This window comes from Phalacrocorax carbo, chromosome 7, assembly GCF_963921805.1.
Source record: "Phalacrocorax carbo chromosome 7, bPhaCar2.1, whole genome shotgun sequence".
NCBI classification, from domain to species: domain Eukaryota; kingdom Metazoa; phylum Chordata; class Aves; order Suliformes; family Phalacrocoracidae; genus Phalacrocorax; species Phalacrocorax carbo.
In genome coordinates, this window is record NC_087519.1 from 36,299,072 (window position 1) to 36,317,351 (window position 18,280).

The window sequence follows — 18,280 nt, forward strand, 5'->3', positions numbered from 1 at the left end:
GCACCCACCCCCAACTCCCCAGCACTCCCCTCCACCGGCAGCATACGGGTGGGCACAGCCCATGGCACAACCTCTCACAGCCACCCTGCCAGGGCGTTTCCTCTTCCCTAAAAATACTCTCCCCACCCCAGGACCACTTCTAACCCCAGTTCTGGCTCTGGAGCGGCACAAAGCCTGGGAGCCCCCACTGGGCCGGAACAGGTGCCGGCACAGCAGCGAGGGGCATTCCATGCTGCCGGCACACTGCAGTTAGCATGCCGCAGGGACAGGGACGGGTGCAGCATGGGGAGGAGCAGGGGCATGCACAGCACCCCACAGCTCTGCATTCAACCCCTGCTTCTTGGGGGCCACAAGCAGGTGCCCTTGAGGGGGTCAGAGCCCAGCCCGCACCCCAGCACAAGGAGGGCACAGAGCACTACTCTCCACAGTTTATTTCCTTGACTCCCAGTAACAAAAACAAAGAAAAACAAACTAGTTTCCTCCCCGCTCCCCCCTCCCGCAACCCACCCCCAGCCTCCTGCCAGCTCAAACATCGTAGTTGGGGTTCTTCCGTAGGATAACGAATCCCTCGAGGATGGGCGTCACGGGCACATGCTCCTCTGTGGCCAGCTCCGCCCGCTCGCCATGCGCCAGCAGCACCGGTGTCGTGTGAGTCTGGAAGCCAGTGATGGTTTTGGGCTTGCCCGCCTGGCCCACCACATCCACAGCCTGCGAAAGAAGAGCACGGTGAATCTCGGTGACATGCAGGAACGCTGGTGCCCCATCCCCGGCTCCAGCTGCCCCATACCTGTCCCACCCGAACCGACACGGGCAAAGGTCGCAGCTCCTCATCGAAGGTGACCAGCATGCGGGGCTGCATGGCGGCAACGAGCCCGTAGAGAACGTAGTGGGACTTACCCAGGATAACTGAGGGGAGATAGGAGCAAGGGTGAACGATGCCCACCCCGTGGGGGCAGAGGGGTGCCAAGGTGGGGGCTGAGCCCACGGCACTTACTGTTGCGCACATCCAGAAAGGACACGAGGACAGTCAGTAGCCCGGCCACAGCCACCTGGCTCATGAGCTGGCGATCGCTGTGGTACGGGCACAGGGTGAGTGTCCCCTTCCCCAGGTGGGTTAGGCCCTGGTGTGGCAGAGAAAGCACGTGAGAGAGTGGCGGGGTAACACCTGGGACCCCCAGCCCTGCCCAGCCGGAGGGTGGCAGCCCCAGGTCACCACTCCCCTCCCACACCCAGGGCAGGGACCCCAACCTGCCCCTTCCCTGCCATTAAGCAGCGAGTGCAGGGTCAGCACCTGGGCTAACCGCACCATGAAGAGGTTGTTGGGGTCCTTGGCGTGGTACTGGGCAAGCTGCCGCAGCATCGCTGCCAGCCGGGCATTGTTGGTACCTGGGGAAGAGAGGATGCAGGCAGAGTAGGGTACGTGGCTCGGGTCTCCCACCTTCCCCTGGTGCGAGCCCCAAACGGGGCTGTCCCCCAGGCTTACCACTGCCCACCATGCCCATGGCAAAGATGGAGTTGTAGGAGACCTCAGGGTCAGCATCATGGGAGAACTTGCTGAGGGTGTCAAGGATGTTGAGCCGGGGGTTGGAGACCGAGATAAGCGCCAGGGCCAGGGGCACAGCACGGCGGAGGGTGGGCTCCCCGTACCGCAGCTGCATGGAGTTGGGGGGGAGTAGGGGCTGTTAGACCCAGCTTACCAAGGACAGCGAGGTCTCAGAGATGTGAGGCGAGACCCAGTGTCTATTCCCAGGTCCCTTCCCAGCTCTGTGCTGTCCCCCCAGGGTCACTCACTCACCAGGTGGCCAAACGTGCGCAGGGCCATCTCGGCACCAATCTCCTCGCCCATAGCAATGAGTGCGATTCCCAACACTGCCACGCCCTGCAGGGACATGGGCACTGAGCACGACGCAGGCAGCACCCAGCCCAAAGCCCAAGTTCTCACAGCCCCTTGTGTCCACGCTGAGCCCAGGGAGAGAAGGAGAGCAGGGGATGCTGCTGGGGGCCCGTTTGCTCCAGCTCTGATGCCACAAGGGCCATAGGGACGCCCCCAAAGCCGCTTCCTGCCCAGACACATAGGTTCCAGCCTACATTTCCCCACCTGGTGAGCCCCCATGTCAGCTGAGCTCTCTTTCTTCTCCTTCTCTTTCTTGTCCTTTTTGTCCTTGTCCTCCTCTTTCTCCTTGGAGTCAAAGTGCTCACTGCAGATGTGCAGGAGCTGTTGCACCTTCAGGACATTCCCTGAGCCTGGGGGGGAGAGTGAAGGGCCAGGATCAGCAGGTGGAGGGCCTGGTACCCGCTCCTGCCTCCCCCACCTCCCGCAGCCCAACTCACCCGCATAGGCGCAGATGTCCACCAGCGTGTTAGCGAAGCTGCGGAATGGTTCTGACACCACCTCCAGCGCTGCCAAGATGGCCTCAATCGCCTCTCCCTTCCCTACCAAGGAGGCACAGTGGTAGGAGGACAGCAGTGGAGGGATGCTCCCACCCCACCTCCCAACCCACGAACCACTGGCACTGCCCAGTCTTACCCAAGTGGTTCAAGCCCAGGCCAAGCGGCAACCACCGGGCATACGTGTCCTTCAGCTCAGTCTCAGATTTCTCCATGATGGTCTGGAGGATGGTTGAGGTGACATCACCATTGCAGGAACCCACTGATATCATCCCACAAGCCAGGGCCGTCACACCAGCCACCTGGTGAAGGAGCAAAGGAGACACGTTGTACACAGGGACAGCACGGAGCAACCTGGCCCAGAGCTCACGGCCAGGCCTGCACAGTCTGACAGCTGCCCAGCCTCAAAGAGCACTGAGTACGCTTGGTTCCTGCTTTGGTGTGAAAATTTGGGCTACTGGGAGACCTGATGGCTTCCTACCCTCCCACATCTGCTGCAATCCTATCACAGGAGCTGCTCAAATAGGGAAAATAGCATTTTCTGTCTTTTTCTGTCACAGCACAGCACCAAGCAGGGATTTGTAGCCTTGCTCTTGGAACCCAAACCAGCTGTAAGACAACGCCTGTACCCCCAGGAGCTGCTGGGGACTGGGTGGGGAAGCAGGAATCCCAGGCAAACCCTGCCTTGCTCCCTACCTCCATGCTGGACTTGGAGTCTCCCATCACAGGTAGCAGCAAAGTCAGGACATCCTCACGGTTGGAGCCTGCGTACGCCAGCCCCAGCCTGCACAGAGTCCAAGGGAGCGTCAGGGGGGAGCTGCACCACACTGCACAGCACAGAGAGACTGGGGCCATGTCCTTACCCAAAAATGGCTCCAATCCTCATGGTGTTGCTGTTGTGGAGGACATAGTCAGACAGGAGTGCCAGAGCAGGGTCACACTCGTTCCTCACCCCTGAGTTGACGATGCCACAGGCCAGGAGAGCTCCCGACTGCAGGGCAGAAGCACCGTCACACACCAGCCACTGACACACAAAGCTCCCTGCCAGCCAGTGACTAATGTCACCCCATACGTTACACCCACTCACTCCCCAGGATGGGCAAGTTAGTACCAAGTGAGCAACACCACTCTGGACCCCGCTGAGCAGTCCAAAGCTTGTAGCTCTGTGACAAGGGGACCCCAAAGGTGCCTGAGGCACACCCAGGAGCTCCCTGCCTTGCTGTGAGCCACTCAGAAACCTGGGACATGGGGCATCTGACTCCTCTCTGGGCAGGAGCTGAGCCCCACAGCAGACCAAGGCAAGGTCAACCATTCACCATGCCAGCTGCACACCCAGCCCACAGCAGGGCTGCCTCACACAGCCACAGAGCCTGTGCTGGGATCAGTGCCACCGACCTTGATGTAATCCTCTGAGGAGTACAGGTACTTGTCAATCTGTGTGAGCCCCCCGTCCACGTCCCACAGCAGTATCGTGCCCAGCGAGGCTGCAGCGCTCAGCATCCCTGCGGTTCCAGGGGAGAAGAGCCCACGTCAGCCCTGAATTGATGTGCCCTGCCTGAGGCAGGTGGTGGCCAGAGGCATGGGGCCACCCAGCAGCAGCTGTGCCCTGCAGCCCCCCCTTTTCAGCGGGCCCCCAAAAGGGACAGGGTAGCAACCCCAAGCCTAAGGGCACCTTCAGCTCCTGCCCAGCCAGCTCCCTCACCGTGGTCCTTGTTCTTGTACAACCATTTATTGCCATCATCCGTCAGCAGCTTGTCCTGTCCAAATGCAGCATTCACAAAGCCGTTCACAAAGGAGGAAGCCAAATTCATCCGGGCTGAGTCCACTTGGGAACCACTCCCCCCGAACCCTGGGGAACAACATCAGGGTGAGCCGGGCAGTGAGAGAAGCTCTGCCAGCCCCCTACCACACAGCTGTCCCATGCCACAGGGGGATGAGGACCTGTCCCACCACCAGCAGGAAGGAGGAGCCCAAATCCATGGCAGGCAGCTGGGCCTGCTCCACACCAGGTAGAGACCACAGGCAGGCCATCTGCCTGCCTCAGGATACACAGCTGACTGCACCGGCCCAGCAATGCCATGCAGCCCCAGGAGCTCCCCACAGGAGGAATGACAGAGGCCACAACAAGAGCCCTTACGGTTATTTTCCAGGTGAGTTTTGTAAATATCATCCGGCACTTTGGGCTCCATGATGTCCAGCTGCAGAGACAAGGGAGAAGGGGGTTACCTCCCATTACACCCGAGGGCAGCTGCGCTATGAGGCCAAGCTCTCCAGGAGGTACCTGGCCAGGCTCATAGGGATGAAGGATCTCTTCCCACATCTTGCCAGAGAGCCCAGCAGCCAGGGCAGCCACAACTGGAGGCATCCCAGGGCTCTTTTCCCAGCCAGGACACTCACCTCTCTGGCCAAGGCCAGGAAGTTGCTGTTTAGCTGGACATTGGACATGATCTCGGTCAGGTCCTCGTACTCCTCCACATCCTCGTTCAGCTCCAGGAAGACCCCATGGCGGCCCAGCATAAAGGCCATCTGCTTCTGGACAACCCTGCACAGAGGGAAGAGGTTTCACAAGTGCACAGACCCCAGCCAGCCCAGCACAAACATGTGCTCACCAAACAGTGAGCCAGGCTGCCCTGCTCTAGGGGCACACAAGAACAGCCCAGAGATAACCCACTCTTGCCTATCTTGATTTCAGGGACAAGAGTCTCAGTCTAAACCCCCAGACACCTCTGGCCCAGACAGGGAACCACACCCCACCACAATGCAACAAGGCCCCAGAGGGTGAGGAACAAGCCTCCGCTTACACGTCTTTGCAGGACGTGAAGATGTCCTCCACCAGCTCCACGTCATTGAGCATCAGAGCCAGGCGCAGGGCTTCAGGGTAGCGGCTGAACTTGCGGAAGATGCCCAGGGCACAGCGCAGAAGAGCAGAGTTCTCGGGCTCTGGGACGTAGCTTACGCAGCTTTGAGGAGGAGACAGGCATGAGGGCGATGACCAGGTCAGGCAACTGCAGCCCGCCAGGGACCAGGCCTCCTCCGGTGCCTCAGGCTGCTGAGGTCCCTCACCTGGTCAGGTAGAGGCACACTTTGGAATAGGCGTTGTCATCGATGTACTTCTCCAGCATGTCCATCTGCTCAATCTCCATGAGCAGGTCACAGGCCTCGTGCTCTGCATTGTGGGCCATGTTGTAGGGGACGATCTCCTTGACCAGGGTGAGGAGCGTGTCCCTCTGAGCTTTGTCAGCTTCATCAATCTCCTGCCACTCCTTGGCCACCTCCCCTGCTAGGTGCCTGTGGGGACAAAGGGACATCACCACCACAGGAAACAGCTTCACCCAGCCCCAAGGATGGGGAGCAGCTGCTACCAGCCAGCCAGGGCTGTGTATTGTTTATGGGAGCTCTGCATTCCTGCAAGAGCTTATGGGGGACAAGCCCAGAGGAGGAATTAGGTTAAGAGCAGATATTAGAGGCCACAGCAGCAAGATCTCTGCAGCTACCGAATCACTGTGGAGAGAGGATGAGGTGACACACGTGCAGACATGACAGGGGCAGCTGAGCACAAGCCCAGCAAGCTGGGACACCTCCCATGCAGGCTAGAGTCAAAGCAGTCAGGGAAATCCCTGAGCCCTTGTCCTTTTCCAAGTCCTACTCCCACCCCAGCTTACCTGACATACTCATGCCCCCAAGACGCCAGCTCCTCCTGGGAGCCCACCAGCCGGTACTTCAGGCACTCACGCTCCCCACTCATGGTCATGGCCAGGACAGAAATTATGTCTGCTGCAAAGCGCTGGGGAAAGAGTGCCAGGGGCTCAGACACATGCCAGGCACAGGGAAGCAGGGGCAGGGAGGGACACAACATCCTCCCTGCACCCATGAGCCGTCAGAGGCAGCAAAGGCATGGCCCTGGCATGTTATAATCTGCTGGAACAAGTCACAAAAGCTGACATTAGACCATGGGGTCCAGAGGGCTCTGTGATCACCTGCCTCAGCATAATCTCTCCAGCCATGTAGGATGGTGGGACCAAGAGCCTTTACCTTGTTCTCTCCCGGAGCCATGTTCTCATAGATCTCCTTCAGTTTGCTGTAATGCGGACGTAGAAACTTGAGGGGTTTGGGAACGGAGGTCATAGAGGTGGTGGAAGAGCGGATCTGCCTCCGCAGCTCCTCCAGGGCTGGGCGGTAGAGGGATGTATCTTTCTCCTGCAGAGGGAATCTGCCTGTGAGGCAGCAGGGGGCTGGTTCCTGTGCCACCATCCCGCCAGCCTTCCCTAAACAAAGCCGTGGCTCTGAGCAGACGGAGGCAGAAGTCCCTTGGGCACGTGTCAGACAGGTAGCAAGGCTGGGGGACAGACCACAGCGGACAAGGAAGGGCCCCACTCAAGGTGAAACCCCCCTATCTCCACTGCACAAGGAACAACGATAAGCAAGGGACACACAGACTCAAGCCCTGGCCAGGGCTCTTGGCTCCACAAGGCACATACTTACCCCCAGGCGCTCCACCAGCATCTCCAGCTCCTCCTGCAGCTGCTTGTCCTCCTCAGACTGCCAAAACGCACGGGAGACAGCAGAGTTAAGGGTGCCCAGCAGAGACACCCCCGGTGTGTTGGGGTGGGGGTGTCACCCTGAGCCACAGGGGGACCGAGACACAGAGATACAGCCCTGCCCCAGTGCTGCCGGGGGGGGCATTGCTCCCATTACTGGGATACACCGCGGAAGAGACCACCCCTTCTCCAGGGGTGAGAAGCACCTCCCCCATTGCTCTGCGCTGCCCGGAAACACCTCCACGAAGAGGGGCGCGGCCGAGCACAGCCCCATGCGGGGCACCCCCAGCAACAGCAGCCCCTCTGCCCAAAGGCAGCCCCCCACAGCCCGTAGGGACCACCAGCGCCAAGGCCATCCCCATGCTGGGCCACGATGGGACCCCTCCACGGTCCCCACTGTCACATGGTCACCTTGATTACATCAGAGCTCGCCTCACCCCTCTCCAGCGACGTCAGACCCCAGAACCCTGCCTACCCAACCAGGCGCACATACCCCCCAGGGCAGGGAGCCTTCGGCTGCGTCACGCGGACACCCCCAAGACGTCAACCACCCCCTCCGGAGGGAGCCCCTCGCCTCAGTGACGTCACAGCCCCGCTCCGGAGAGAGCACCCTCGCGCCGGGAACGTCACGCGCCCCCGCCGGGTGGAGCCCCGGCGACGCCACAGCCGCCGCCAGAGGGATGCCGGCTGCCCCGTGACGTAGGATGACATCCCGCCCCGCCGGTGACGCGGGCCCGGCCGGGCCGTGACTCAGCTGCGGCCCGCGGCGCGGCAGCGCTCACCAGCTCCTGCTCTTTCTCGGGCCCCGAGGGCGGCTCCCGGCGGTCCCGGCCCCAGAGCGCTGGGGGCTTCTCCTCGCCGCCCGACCCGGGGCCGCCCTGCACCCGGCTCTGCCCGCCACCGCCGCCCGCCTCCATGGCCGCTCCGCCGTGCTCCCGCAGCTCTGCGCCGGCGCGCCGCACGCGCCCGCCACCAATCACCACTCGGCGCCGCCGTGACGGCACCGTCGCGCGCCGGGAGCGGGGCGAGGGGGCGGGGCGAGGGGCGGGGCGAGGGGCGGGGCGGCCCCACGTGTCGCGGCGGGACCCGGGCGGGGCGGGGTGGGGTGTCTGTCCCGTCCCGTCCCGTCCCGTCCCGTCCCGTCCCGTCCCGGGGCTCCGGCGCTGCCGGGGACCCGGAGCTCCGCCGCCCTGCCACGGGGCACCGGCGCCACCCGTTGCCGGGGGCCGACGAGCTCGGAGGGGCCCCGACACGCCACGGACACCAGCGGGTACCCCCGTGCACCTTCAGCCGCGCTCACCCACGTACCTCCTGCACGCATGTGCTGCTCTGTGCTCCCGTCCCCGCCGTTCAGGCGGGTGGCACTGCCTTGCTCCACCACCCGGGGGGTACCGTCCCCCCTGCCCTGGGCAGCACCCTGGGCCGTGCTCGCTGGGGAAGCCCCGGGCAGCAGGCACAGTGCCGGGCATCTCCCCGCCGACGGTTTTCGAGGTACTGCTGCTGTGCACACCCGGGCATCCACACAGCCACTGCAGGCCCTGCACCCCAGAGGGTAGGTTGGACCCTCCCTGGGTGCTTGCCCCCCTGGCAGCACACTGGGCACCGAACAGGTGACCTGCGGTGACACCCTGTCCCAGGCAGGCAATCACACAAGGCTGGGATGTGTCGAGGCAGGACGTGAGTACAACCACGGCCTCCCCTCGCTCACAGCCGCAGCAGTGACAGTGGCTGCGCACACCTGTGTGCATGAGGCTGTGTCACACCCCGCGTGGTGGCTCGGGCCTGCAGGTGACCTCGGGGTATCAGTCAGTGTGGTCGTGTGCATCCACCTGGGTGTGCACTGGTGCACTGGGATGCCAGGTACCTGAGCAGGGCGTGACACTGCAGCCGTGCACTGTTACCACCCCGCTGCCGGTGCCGGTACCCGCCGCCAGTGCCGGTACCCTGTGCCGTGCAGTGCCAGTGTGCCTCCCCAGGTGCTGAAGCACGGCGCCGGTCCGTGTGCCAGTGTGCCGGTGCCCTTTGCAAGCTCCCGGGTGTGAACCCGGGAGCTGCTCCCCGTGCTGGTGTGGGTGCTGGTGTCGGTGCGCCTCTGTCACCGGTGCGGGTGCGGCCTGCCGTCCGGGTGCTGGTGGGGTGCCGGTGCGGGGCTCCTCCTGCACGCACGGCGGTCACCTTGGCGGCGGGGCCGGGCCGGGTGGAGCGGAGCGGTGCGACCGGGCTGGGCACCGGTGCCCCGGCTCCAGCCGCCCCCCGAGGCGCCGGCCCCAGCCGCCCCCGCCCTGTGCCTGCGGGCCGCGCCCAGCCGGTACCGGCCCCCGCAGCTCCATCCCTCCGGCGCGGCTCCACCCTTGCCCAGTCCCGGTACCGGTCCCGGCGGCGGCGCGGCGCCCAGTGCGGGCCATGGCGGCGGCGGAGGCAGGCGGCGCTGCGGCGGCGGCGGGGCCCCGGCGCGGCCCGGGCGGGGAGCGGAGCTAGGCGGCAGGCGGCCCGGGATGGCCAGGATGAACGTGGCCCTCCAGGAGCTCGGACACGCCGTGAGTGCCCGGGGCAGCGGCGCTGGCCGGGCCGGGCTTGGTGGCGGGGCTGGGCGGGGGCAACGGGCGGGAAGTGGGGCAGGAGGAGTGGGGACTTGGGGCACCGGCTCGGGGGCCAGGAGGGAGCCGGGGCAGAGCAGACCCCGGGAGCTAGAGGGCTCAAGGAGCTGGAAGGACTTGGGGCGCTGCGGGACTCTGCAGGAGGAAGGGATGTGGGGCTGGGGGAGCCCGGGGAGCGATAGTCTAGGGGATGCAGGGGGATGCGTGGGTCCGGAGCTGGGGGTGCTGTGTGGCTGGAGTGCCCCTGTCCCCCCTGCAAGGGGGGAGAAGGGGGAGGAAGGACCCCACAAACCCCTGCATGGGATTGGGCAGAGGGAGTTGGGGCGGTTTGGAGACAGCCCCACAGACCCTGCTCCACTGTGGTGTGAAGCCCACCTGGGTAGTGATGCTGCTTGTAGGGTGTCCCCTGAGGCAGCACCCCTGGAGGGAGCAGGGGGCCCTGTGCCCATGGGTGTCAGCCCCATGGAGCAGGCAGGAAGAGCCCCAGAACCAGGTCCTGCTCCAGCCTCAAGGGTGCCAGGAGGTGCCAGGGAGGGGGTGCTGCTGCCGTCTGGTGCCCAGGAGGATGAGGACCACCTGGGAGGGGAGAGAAGTATGTCAGGGGAGCTGGGGCAGTGGGGGTGCCTGGCTGGCCAAGCTCCCGCAGGATGCTGAGCCATCCCTCCTAACACCAGCAGTTCCTGGGAATCCACCCTGGCGGGGGGCTCCTGCCAACTGTCAATCCCAGCCTCGCGCCCTCCTGCCATGGCAGCCCTTGGCAAAGCCCCCTCCGTGTCCCAGTGATGTGGTGGTGGGCAGAGCTGAGCACGGGACACTTGCTCTTCTTCACCCCCTGCCCATTATCCTTCCCTTCCCAGCTTCTTCCTGGCCCTGACACCAGCCCTGCAGGCAGCCCCGGGGCTGCAGCACAGATGGGAGGGTGAGCCACAACCCACCTGGGCATTAACTCTGAAGCCTAAGGATGGCTCGCGACCAGCAGCATTGCTGATTCTCTTCCACCAAAGCCTTCAGCTTTTTCTTCCAGCTCATCCCCCCCTCCAAAGCTGCTGGCTCAGCTCCACCACCTCCCTCTTAGCCAAGTCCTCGGCAGCCTTCACGGCTGGGTCAGTGCAAGTAGCCCCTACTGGGCTGCCCCACAAGGCTGGGAGTGAGGGGGTCCTGCCCTGCTGGCTGACACCCCCTGTAGTGCCCCCTCTTCCCCCACATGCTCTGCTTGCACGGACTCAGCCCTGCACCCCGGGCACCCCCAGGGCCAGGATGGGGCGGGAGGCGCTTCCAGATGTTTTGGACCGGTGCACATCTGCATGGAAAGTTCCAGGCGGGGGAGGAGGGGCGAGGCAGCAGCACTAGGCAATGGTTGCCAGGCAACGGGGACCACGTCTCAGTGGCGATGTGGCACCTGTCGACAGGGCTGATGCCACGGCTGCCATGGTGACACAGAGGGATGCTCCGGCACGAGCCCCCAAGCCCCCTACCAGCAGCTCTCCCCGTGTTCCCCAGGGCCACCCAGGGCTGTGGACAGCCTCTGGGGGAGGTCCAGGCACACTGGGGAGGGTCAGGGGCTGCCCTGGCCCCACTGTGCACCCACTGAGAGGGAACCAGCCCTCGTCGTAAGAGCAGGGGCAGCCATCCCCATGCCCCCCATCCCAGCCCACTCCCTCCCTCGGCAGATGCCCGACTACAAGCGTGCCACGCTGCAGGATGACGAGGCTCCGGAGCCAGTGGGGGATGGCAGCGCCTCTCCTGACAGCGTGGAGGTGAGGTCTGCCCTGGCCCCTCCATCCTTCCCCTCTCCATCCTCCCTCGCCCCCCTCCTCACCCTCAGCTGTAGATTGCCTGCAGCCAGGTGGGCAGCAAGAGCAAGGCCAGCAGCCAAGCCAGCCCTGGCTGTCCCCAGGGATGTGCTGAGAGGCAGCCAAAATGCAGCAGAGTGTGCCTGGGCCATTACCCTTCCTTGCTGCTTGGGGGGGCCACCAGCACCCACTGCCGGTTCACTGGGGATGATGCCCTGGGTACCCCCAGAGGGATGCCCTGATCCCCACCTCGTCATGCAACCAAGCCAGGCACCGGGGTGCAGTAGGGGAGGGAAGGGGGACTGGTGAGGTTCAGTCCCCCCACGGTGCGATGGCAGGTCCTGCTCCTGCCCAGGTGGGGTTTCGGAAGGGGCCAGGGCCACTGCTGAGCCGCCTGGCCTCGTGCAGCCAGCTGGAGCTGGTGCTCTGCGCCGTCGCCGTCTCCCTGGCCCTGCTGCTTGGTGCCGCCGTCGTTACCCTGGCCATCCAGTACCGCAGAGGTAGGGAGGGGCCCTGCGGCCCCACCGGGGTGGCAGTGGCATTCCCCAACCCATGGGGGACATGGCAGGCCGGGGAGGGACAGGTCAGCCGCAGGCTCCTGCTCCAGGTGCTCTGCCCACCCCAGGTGCAGGCAGGGCTTGGTCCCACTCCGTGCCTCAGTTTCCCCCCGCACACACGCACAGCCCCAGGCATGCCTTCCCTGCCAGATCCCTCTCACAGCATGTGCTTGACGGATGCCTGCGTCCGGGTGGCCAGCAAGATCCTGGAGGCCCTGGATATGGAGACAGACCCATGCCAGGACTTCTACCAGTACTCGTGTGGGGGCTGGATCAAGAGGAACCCGCTGCCCAATGGGCGCTCCAAGTGGAGCACCTTCAACAGCATCTGGGACCAGAACCAGGCCATCATGAAGCACCTCCTAGGTGGGCACTGGGGGGTGTCACAGCCACCCAGGGGGTGACTTCTGGTCGCAGGCAGGCACAGCCCTGGCATCCCTGGGGCTGACCTGCAGCCTCCTGCAGAGAATGCCACCTTCAACTCCAGCAGCGAGGCAGAGCGGAAGACGCAGCGGTATTACCTGTCCTGCCTCAAGGAGCAGAGAATAGAGGAGTTGGGCTCCCAGCCCCTCATGGAGCTTATCGACAAGGTGGGTGGCCATCCATATGTAAGCTGAGCTCTCGGGTCTCAACCCAGCACACTTCCCATTTGGCTCTTCATGTAACTGGGGAGGGGGCAGCCCTTGAGGATGGACCCTGTCCCTCCTTGAGGTGCCGGGTCTGTCTGCCAGCAGATCGGGGGGTGGAACATCACTGGTTCCTGGAATCAGACCAGCTTCATGGAAGTCCTCAAGATGGTATCAGGCACATACCGGGCGACCCCCTTCTTCACAGTGTATGTGGGTGCAGACTCCAAAAGCTCCAACAGCAACATCATCCAGGTTGGCACCTTGGCACCGAGGGGTGTCAGGCACCAGCAGGGCACCAGCAGGCACTGGGCTGCCCATGCTACCCTTCTCTCCTTCCAGGTAGACCAGTCAGGGCTTTTCCTCCCATCCCGGGATTACTACCTGAACAAGACTGCCAACGAGAGGGTGAGGCTGGGCGCTGGGCACCTTACCGGCAGCAGTCCTGGGAAACCCAGAGCAATGTACCCACCACCTGCACCCTGCCCATCGAGGTGGCACAGTGCCCAGGCATGGTGCCCAGGCGGGTCTGAACCCTGGGGAGGTGGAATGATCTGCAGCCAGGGCTGAGCTGGGATCTGGGGTCCCACCAGGTCCTGGCAGCATATCTGGACTACATGGTGGAGCTAGGCACGCTGCTGGGGGGTGCCCCGGACCCCACCCACCTCCAGATGCAGCAGGTGCTGGACTTCGAAACCCAGCTGGCCAACATCACCGTGCCCCAGGCTGAGCGGCGGGATGATGAGAAGATCTACCATAAGATGAGCATCACCGAGCTGCAGGTGGGCATGGCCCAGAGCAGCTTGGGGAAACCCTCTGCGAACACAAAGTGGGGTTGTCTAGTGGGACACCAAGGGGTCCATGCCTGCTGCTGCCCACCCCCCCAGCCAGGATACCCTGGGCAGCCTCATCCATTGTGGGACTTGTGCTGGGTGCTGGAGTGAGGTGCTCATACCCCTGGTCATTAGGATTTGGGGTGAGCTGCCACCCTGTGGGGGCGGGTCCTGGGATCCCTTCCTTGTCCTGCAGCATTGAGAGCAGCAGGGAGCCACAGGAAGGGTTTGAGGCAAAGAAGGGATTTGAGGTGCTGAGGGACCTTGGGACCTTCCCAGGAAGCACAGCCCCTGCCCTAGGGGATCCTCCCGTGACGGGCAGGATGGGGCAGAGCTGTGCCAAGCACCCAGGTGCTGCATCCCTCAGGCCTTGGCCCCCGCCATCGACTGGCTGGATTACCTGTCCTATGCCCTGGCCCCACTGGAGCTGGCTGACACAGAGCCTGTGGTGGTGTATGGGGATACCTACCTCCAGCAGGTCTCCGACCTCATCAACAGCACCGACAGGAGGTGAGGCACCCGTGAAGCCCCACCATGACCCGTTTGGGGTTTCTCCCATGGTGGGGGCACATTTTGGGCTTGCCAGCGGCTGGGGCATCCGCCATGGACTGTGCCCATGCCGAGCTGCAGCATCTCTCTGACTGCAGCGTCCTGAACAACTACCTGATCTGGAACCTGGTGCAGAAGACAGCCTCCAGCCTGGACCAGCGCTTTGAGACAGCACAGGAGAGGCTGCTGGAGACACTCTATGGCACCAGGAAGGTAACGGGGGGCCCCAGGACCAGCCCACTCTGCCCCCAGCTTGGAAGCAGCCAGGACCACCTCTGCCCTTGGGATGTCCTTGGAATGCTGAGCCCCGGATGCTGCAGAGAGCACCCAGGGACCATCTTTTGGGATGGGTGTTTGGCTGCTAAGCACCTCCCCCCTGGGGAGGGGACAGAACCAGGCCAGGGGCAGGGAGGGAAGCAGGGGAGGGGGCTGGGGGTCTCACAGTCCTCTGTCTTGCTCCCACAGTCCTGCACGCCCCGCTGGCAAACCTGCATCTCCAATACGGATGACACATTGGGCTTTGCCCTGGGCTCCCTCTTCGTCAAAGCCACCTTTGACCGGGACAGCAAGGCCATCGTGAGGACACTTCTGCCCCCATCCACCCCCATCACCATCCACAGCACCCACACTTCCCCCCAAAGCCCCAGGGCTGGAATGCAGGGAGCAGAGAAATGCAACCCCCAGCCCTGGGAGGTTGCATCCTGCCCACCCTGTCCCTGCCCAAGGGACTGTGGGGGGCAGGGCTTTTCATCCCCTCACCTCCCCAGGCTGAGGAGATGATCAGTGAGATTCGGGCAGCCTTCGAGGTGTCCCTGGACCAGCTGGACTGGATGGATGAGAAGACCAGGCAGGCTGCAAAGGAAAAGGTGACTCCAGGGAAGACAGGGGGTGGTAGTCCCCCCACTTCCAGGAAGCACTCCCACCCCATCTCACTGCCTGGGCCTCTCCCATGCAGGCGGACGCCATCTATGACATGATTGGCTTCCCTGACTTCATCCTGGACAACAAGGAGCTGGATGACGTCTATGATGGGGTATGGGGGCACCTGGTTTGCAGGGAAGGGGTCTGGTCCCTGCTCACACCAAGCCCTGGGGGGCCCCATGGTAGGGCGATGTCCCTATTTGGGGGACCCTTTTGGGACAGGGCATTAGATGGAGCCACCCCAGTACCAAATGCATCCCAGACAGGGTGGGAAGGAACAACCCCCAGTGGACCCTTCCTCATCTCTCCTCTTCCTTACCAGTACGAGGTCTCAGAGGACTCCTTCTTCCAGAATATGCTCAACTTCTACAACTTCTCTGCCAAAGTGATGGCTGACCAGCTCCGGAAACCCCCCAACCGTGACCAGTAAGGGGGAAGGCCCTGGGGGGCAGAGGATGTGGCACTGGTTCACTGTGGGGTTCACCCCATGGGATGGCACAGCATTGTAGGTCACCCATGGTGGCTCTGGCTTGTCCGTGGGACAGGGTCCCCTGGTCCCGGGGTGGGGGGTGGTGGTGCCAGCCCTGGGCAGGGCAGCACAGTGGACCCATGGTGGGAGATGGCACAGGAGGATGCCAGGCTGGGGCGGGGGAGAAGGGACACATCCCTGCCTGTCCCCTGTCCCACCTTCCTGCCCCAGGTGGAGCATGACCCCGCAGACCGTCAATGCCTACTACCTGCCTACCAAGAACGGGATTGTCTTCCCCGCTGGAATCCTGCAGGCTCCCTTCTACGCCCACAACCACCCCAAGTGAGCCTGGCATGGGGATGGGGGGCATCTCCTGGGGGTGGGGGCACAGGCTGGATCAGGGCCAGCTGTCCACAGAGCCCCCACAGTCACAAAGCAAAGCCGTGGGGGACTTGAGGGTCCCTCAAGGCTTTACATCCTGCAGCCAAGACAGCCTGCAAAGTCCCCATGGGGCCACCAGTGTCCCCAGCAGGACTCACTGCCAGCTGGGTGCCCTGGACACAGATGGAGTGCCCCGGCTGCAGAGGGGGTGCCTGGGGGGGCAGGCTGTGACAGCATCATCCCCCAGCACTTACCTGGCTCTCTCCTGCGGCCCCACAGAGCCCTTAATTTTGGCGGCATCGGTGTGGTGATGGGGCATGAGTTGACGCATGCGTTCGATGACCAAGGTGAGAGCCCACAGGCAGGGCCAGCCCTGACCCCTGTCACCTTCCTGCCCCCCCACCCCCCCCACCCCCTGCCATCGGCGTGGGGAGGGGGTGCCGTGGGCAAACGGGGATCCCGCTTTGCCATCCATTGCATCATGTGTGCTTGTGCCCCCCTGGCCACCTCCCCCTTCTATGGTCCTATCTCCCCAGGTGGCACCTGCCGATACCTCCCCCCGGCTTCTCTGTGCAGCTTTCGCTCCATCTGCTTGGTGAGGACACAGTGTCTGTAGCCCCAGCCCCCCCCATCCTCCTTCCTGTGGGGCACGGGACGGGTCCCTCTTGCATCCACTCTGCTTTGTGCCTTCACCGCAGCCCTGGAGCTGAGATGGGGTCAATGGGGGAATCTGGCGTGACAAATCCGGCTTGGGAAATTGGGGATGCACTGGGGGATGGCTGGGGACCCAAGCACATGGCTGAGCCCCAGCTGGAGCACGCCCAGAGCAGGGGCAGGGGGACATTATTTGTCCTGGGCATGGGCCCAAGGCACCAGGTCCCCCGGTGTCCCCTGGGGCTGTCCTCACCACACCCCACTCTGCTTCGGGACCCCCTGCAATGGGGGTTTTACAAGGGTCCAGCATCCCCTGGTCCCAACCAGCCCCGCGGCTTGGTCCCACAGGACGGGAGTATGACAAGGAGGGAAACCTGCGGCCATGGTGGCAAAACTCCTCCCTGGAGGCCTTCAAGAACCGGACAGCATGCATGACAGAGCAGTATGGCCGCTACACCGTCCACCGTGAGAAGGTCAACGGCCGGCAGACACTGGGCGAAAACATTGCTGACAATGGTGGGCTCAAGGCAGCCTACAATGTGAGTGCACTGTCCTGAGGGGATGCAGACCCCCGTGCCTGTCTGTCCCTCACCAAGGCTTCAGGGTGCCTCTCCCACAGGCATACAAGTCCTGGCTGCAGAAGAACGGAGAGGAGAAGCGCCTGCCAGCCCTGGAGCTCACCAACCACCAGCTCTTCTTTGTGGGCTTTGCACAGGTAGGGTGGATGGGGATGGTGGGTTCCCTCCATGGCACCTCAGAGCCACTCCACAGCCTCCTATCTCACCCTGGGGGCTCTGCCCCCCAACCCTGAGGCTGCTCCCACTCCGGCAGGTGTGGTGTTCTGTCCGGACGCCCGAGAGCTCCCATGAAGGTCTGGTGACCGACCCCCATAGTCCTGACAAGTACCGCGTCATTGGCACCCTCAGCAACTCCCGGGACTTTGTTGAACATTTTGGCTGCCCCCTGGGCTCACCCATGAACCCCGGCAAGCACTGTGAGGTGTGGTAGGGATGGGGAGGGTGCTGGGGACAGAGGGGACTTTGCTCTGCTGTGCCCCTGCCCCCAGCCCTCGCTGGCTGCCAGAGCTGGCTCACAGGCAGAGAGTGGGGCCACCCCCCAGGTCACCCTCCATCGCGGTCCCCCCCGTGCACACACTGCACGCCACCTCACCCCACCTCCACGCCCCTCCCCAGCACACACGGCCCCACACCAGACCACATCCACAGCCTGGGACCGGGCATGGCTGGGAGAGAAGCCGTAGCACCCCCAAAAATGCAGCTCTGCCCCCCAACCCTGATGTGCTAGAGATGGGCACAGCTCAGCCTCCCCCAGTGCCATGCCCCCCCCGAGGCATGCAGGTCAGAGGGGTCCCAGGGAGACCACTAGAGCTCAGCACCCGCCTGCTCCTGCCCCCTGACCTGCCAGAGATGGAGGCTGGGGGGCACCCGGCTCCGCTCTTCCCTCTCCCTCTCCCGATCCGGCTTGATTTCCCCATCCACCTCTGCTGGGACCAGTGGGCGGCAGCAGGGACTCTGGTGCCTTCAGCTGTGGGTGGCTGTCACTGAATTTATTCAACAATTAAAAGCAATTTCCACTTACTCCAGCGGCTCTGGGTCCTTTGCGGTGTCGGGGCAGGGGGAGAGGTGGGACCTGGAACGGTGGTGGGGGTGACTCAAAAACTGGGGGACATGTGGGAGATGAGACATCCTGAGGGACTAAGGGAGGAGAGCAGGAGATGAGGTGTCTTGCGGGGACGGAGGGAGGGGAGCAGACGTGCTGGGAAGGAGAATGGCAGCTGCAGGGCTGAGCCTCAGCCCTGGCATCCAGGCAGAGGCGGGGGGATGGGGTCACCCCTCAGCCACAGGCATAGCGGGGCTGTGCTGCCCGCTGGCACCCAGCAGGGTGTCTGGGGGACACGGAATCATAGACTCATAGAATCATTAAGGTTGGAAAAGACCTCTAGGATCATCAAAA

The 18,280-nt window shown here is 63.6% G+C and overlaps 2 protein-coding genes across 3 annotated transcripts; one reads left to right on the forward strand and one right to left on the reverse strand.

The window, feature by feature from the left end:
- Window positions 1-416: 416 nt before the first annotated feature.
- Window positions 417-7,894, reverse strand: PSMD2 (proteasome 26S subunit ubiquitin receptor, non-ATPase 2). The gene is made up of 21 exons (XM_064457427.1): window positions 7,709-7,894; window positions 6,871-6,927; window positions 6,421-6,585; window positions 6,051-6,172; window positions 5,452-5,676; window positions 5,190-5,348; window positions 4,786-4,930; window positions 4,526-4,586; window positions 4,091-4,237; window positions 3,784-3,890; window positions 3,252-3,379; window positions 3,085-3,172; window positions 2,528-2,690; window positions 2,332-2,433; window positions 2,099-2,244; window positions 1,796-1,879; window positions 1,484-1,652; window positions 1,292-1,386; window positions 995-1,121; window positions 788-906; window positions 417-708 (listed from the first exon to the last, which is right to left on the reverse strand). Exons 1-21 carry the CDS (start codon window positions 7,841-7,843, stop codon window positions 526-528), a joined length of 2,727 nt encoding a protein of 908 aa, XP_064313497.1. The 5' UTR covers window positions 7,844-7,894; the 3' UTR covers window positions 417-525.
- Window positions 7,895-8,392: 498 nt separating this feature from the next.
- Window positions 8,393-17,904, forward strand: ECE2 (endothelin converting enzyme 2). Of its 2 annotated transcripts, XM_064457428.1 has the most exons (19): window positions 8,393-9,463; window positions 11,194-11,280; window positions 11,672-11,816; window positions 12,024-12,239; window positions 12,339-12,463; window positions 12,608-12,754; window positions 12,842-12,907; window positions 13,093-13,281; window positions 13,700-13,842; window positions 13,980-14,094; window positions 14,347-14,457; window positions 14,649-14,747; window positions 14,837-14,914; window positions 15,125-15,228; window positions 15,503-15,613; window positions 15,932-15,999; window positions 16,655-16,845; window positions 16,926-17,021; window positions 17,138-17,904. In XM_064457428.1, exons 1-19 carry the CDS (start codon window positions 9,422-9,424, stop codon window positions 17,312-17,314), a joined length of 2,310 nt encoding a protein of 769 aa, XP_064313498.1. In that variant the 5' UTR covers window positions 8,393-9,421; the 3' UTR covers window positions 17,315-17,904. The 2 variants fall into 2 exon arrangements, with proteins under 2 accessions (XP_064313498.1, XP_064313499.1); XM_064457429.1 differs by lacking the exons at window positions 16,926-17,021; window positions 17,138-17,904 and adding an exon at window positions 16,189-16,247 and having other exon boundaries at window positions 16,655-16,823.
- The last annotated feature ends 376 nt before the right edge of the window (window positions 17,905-18,280 follow it).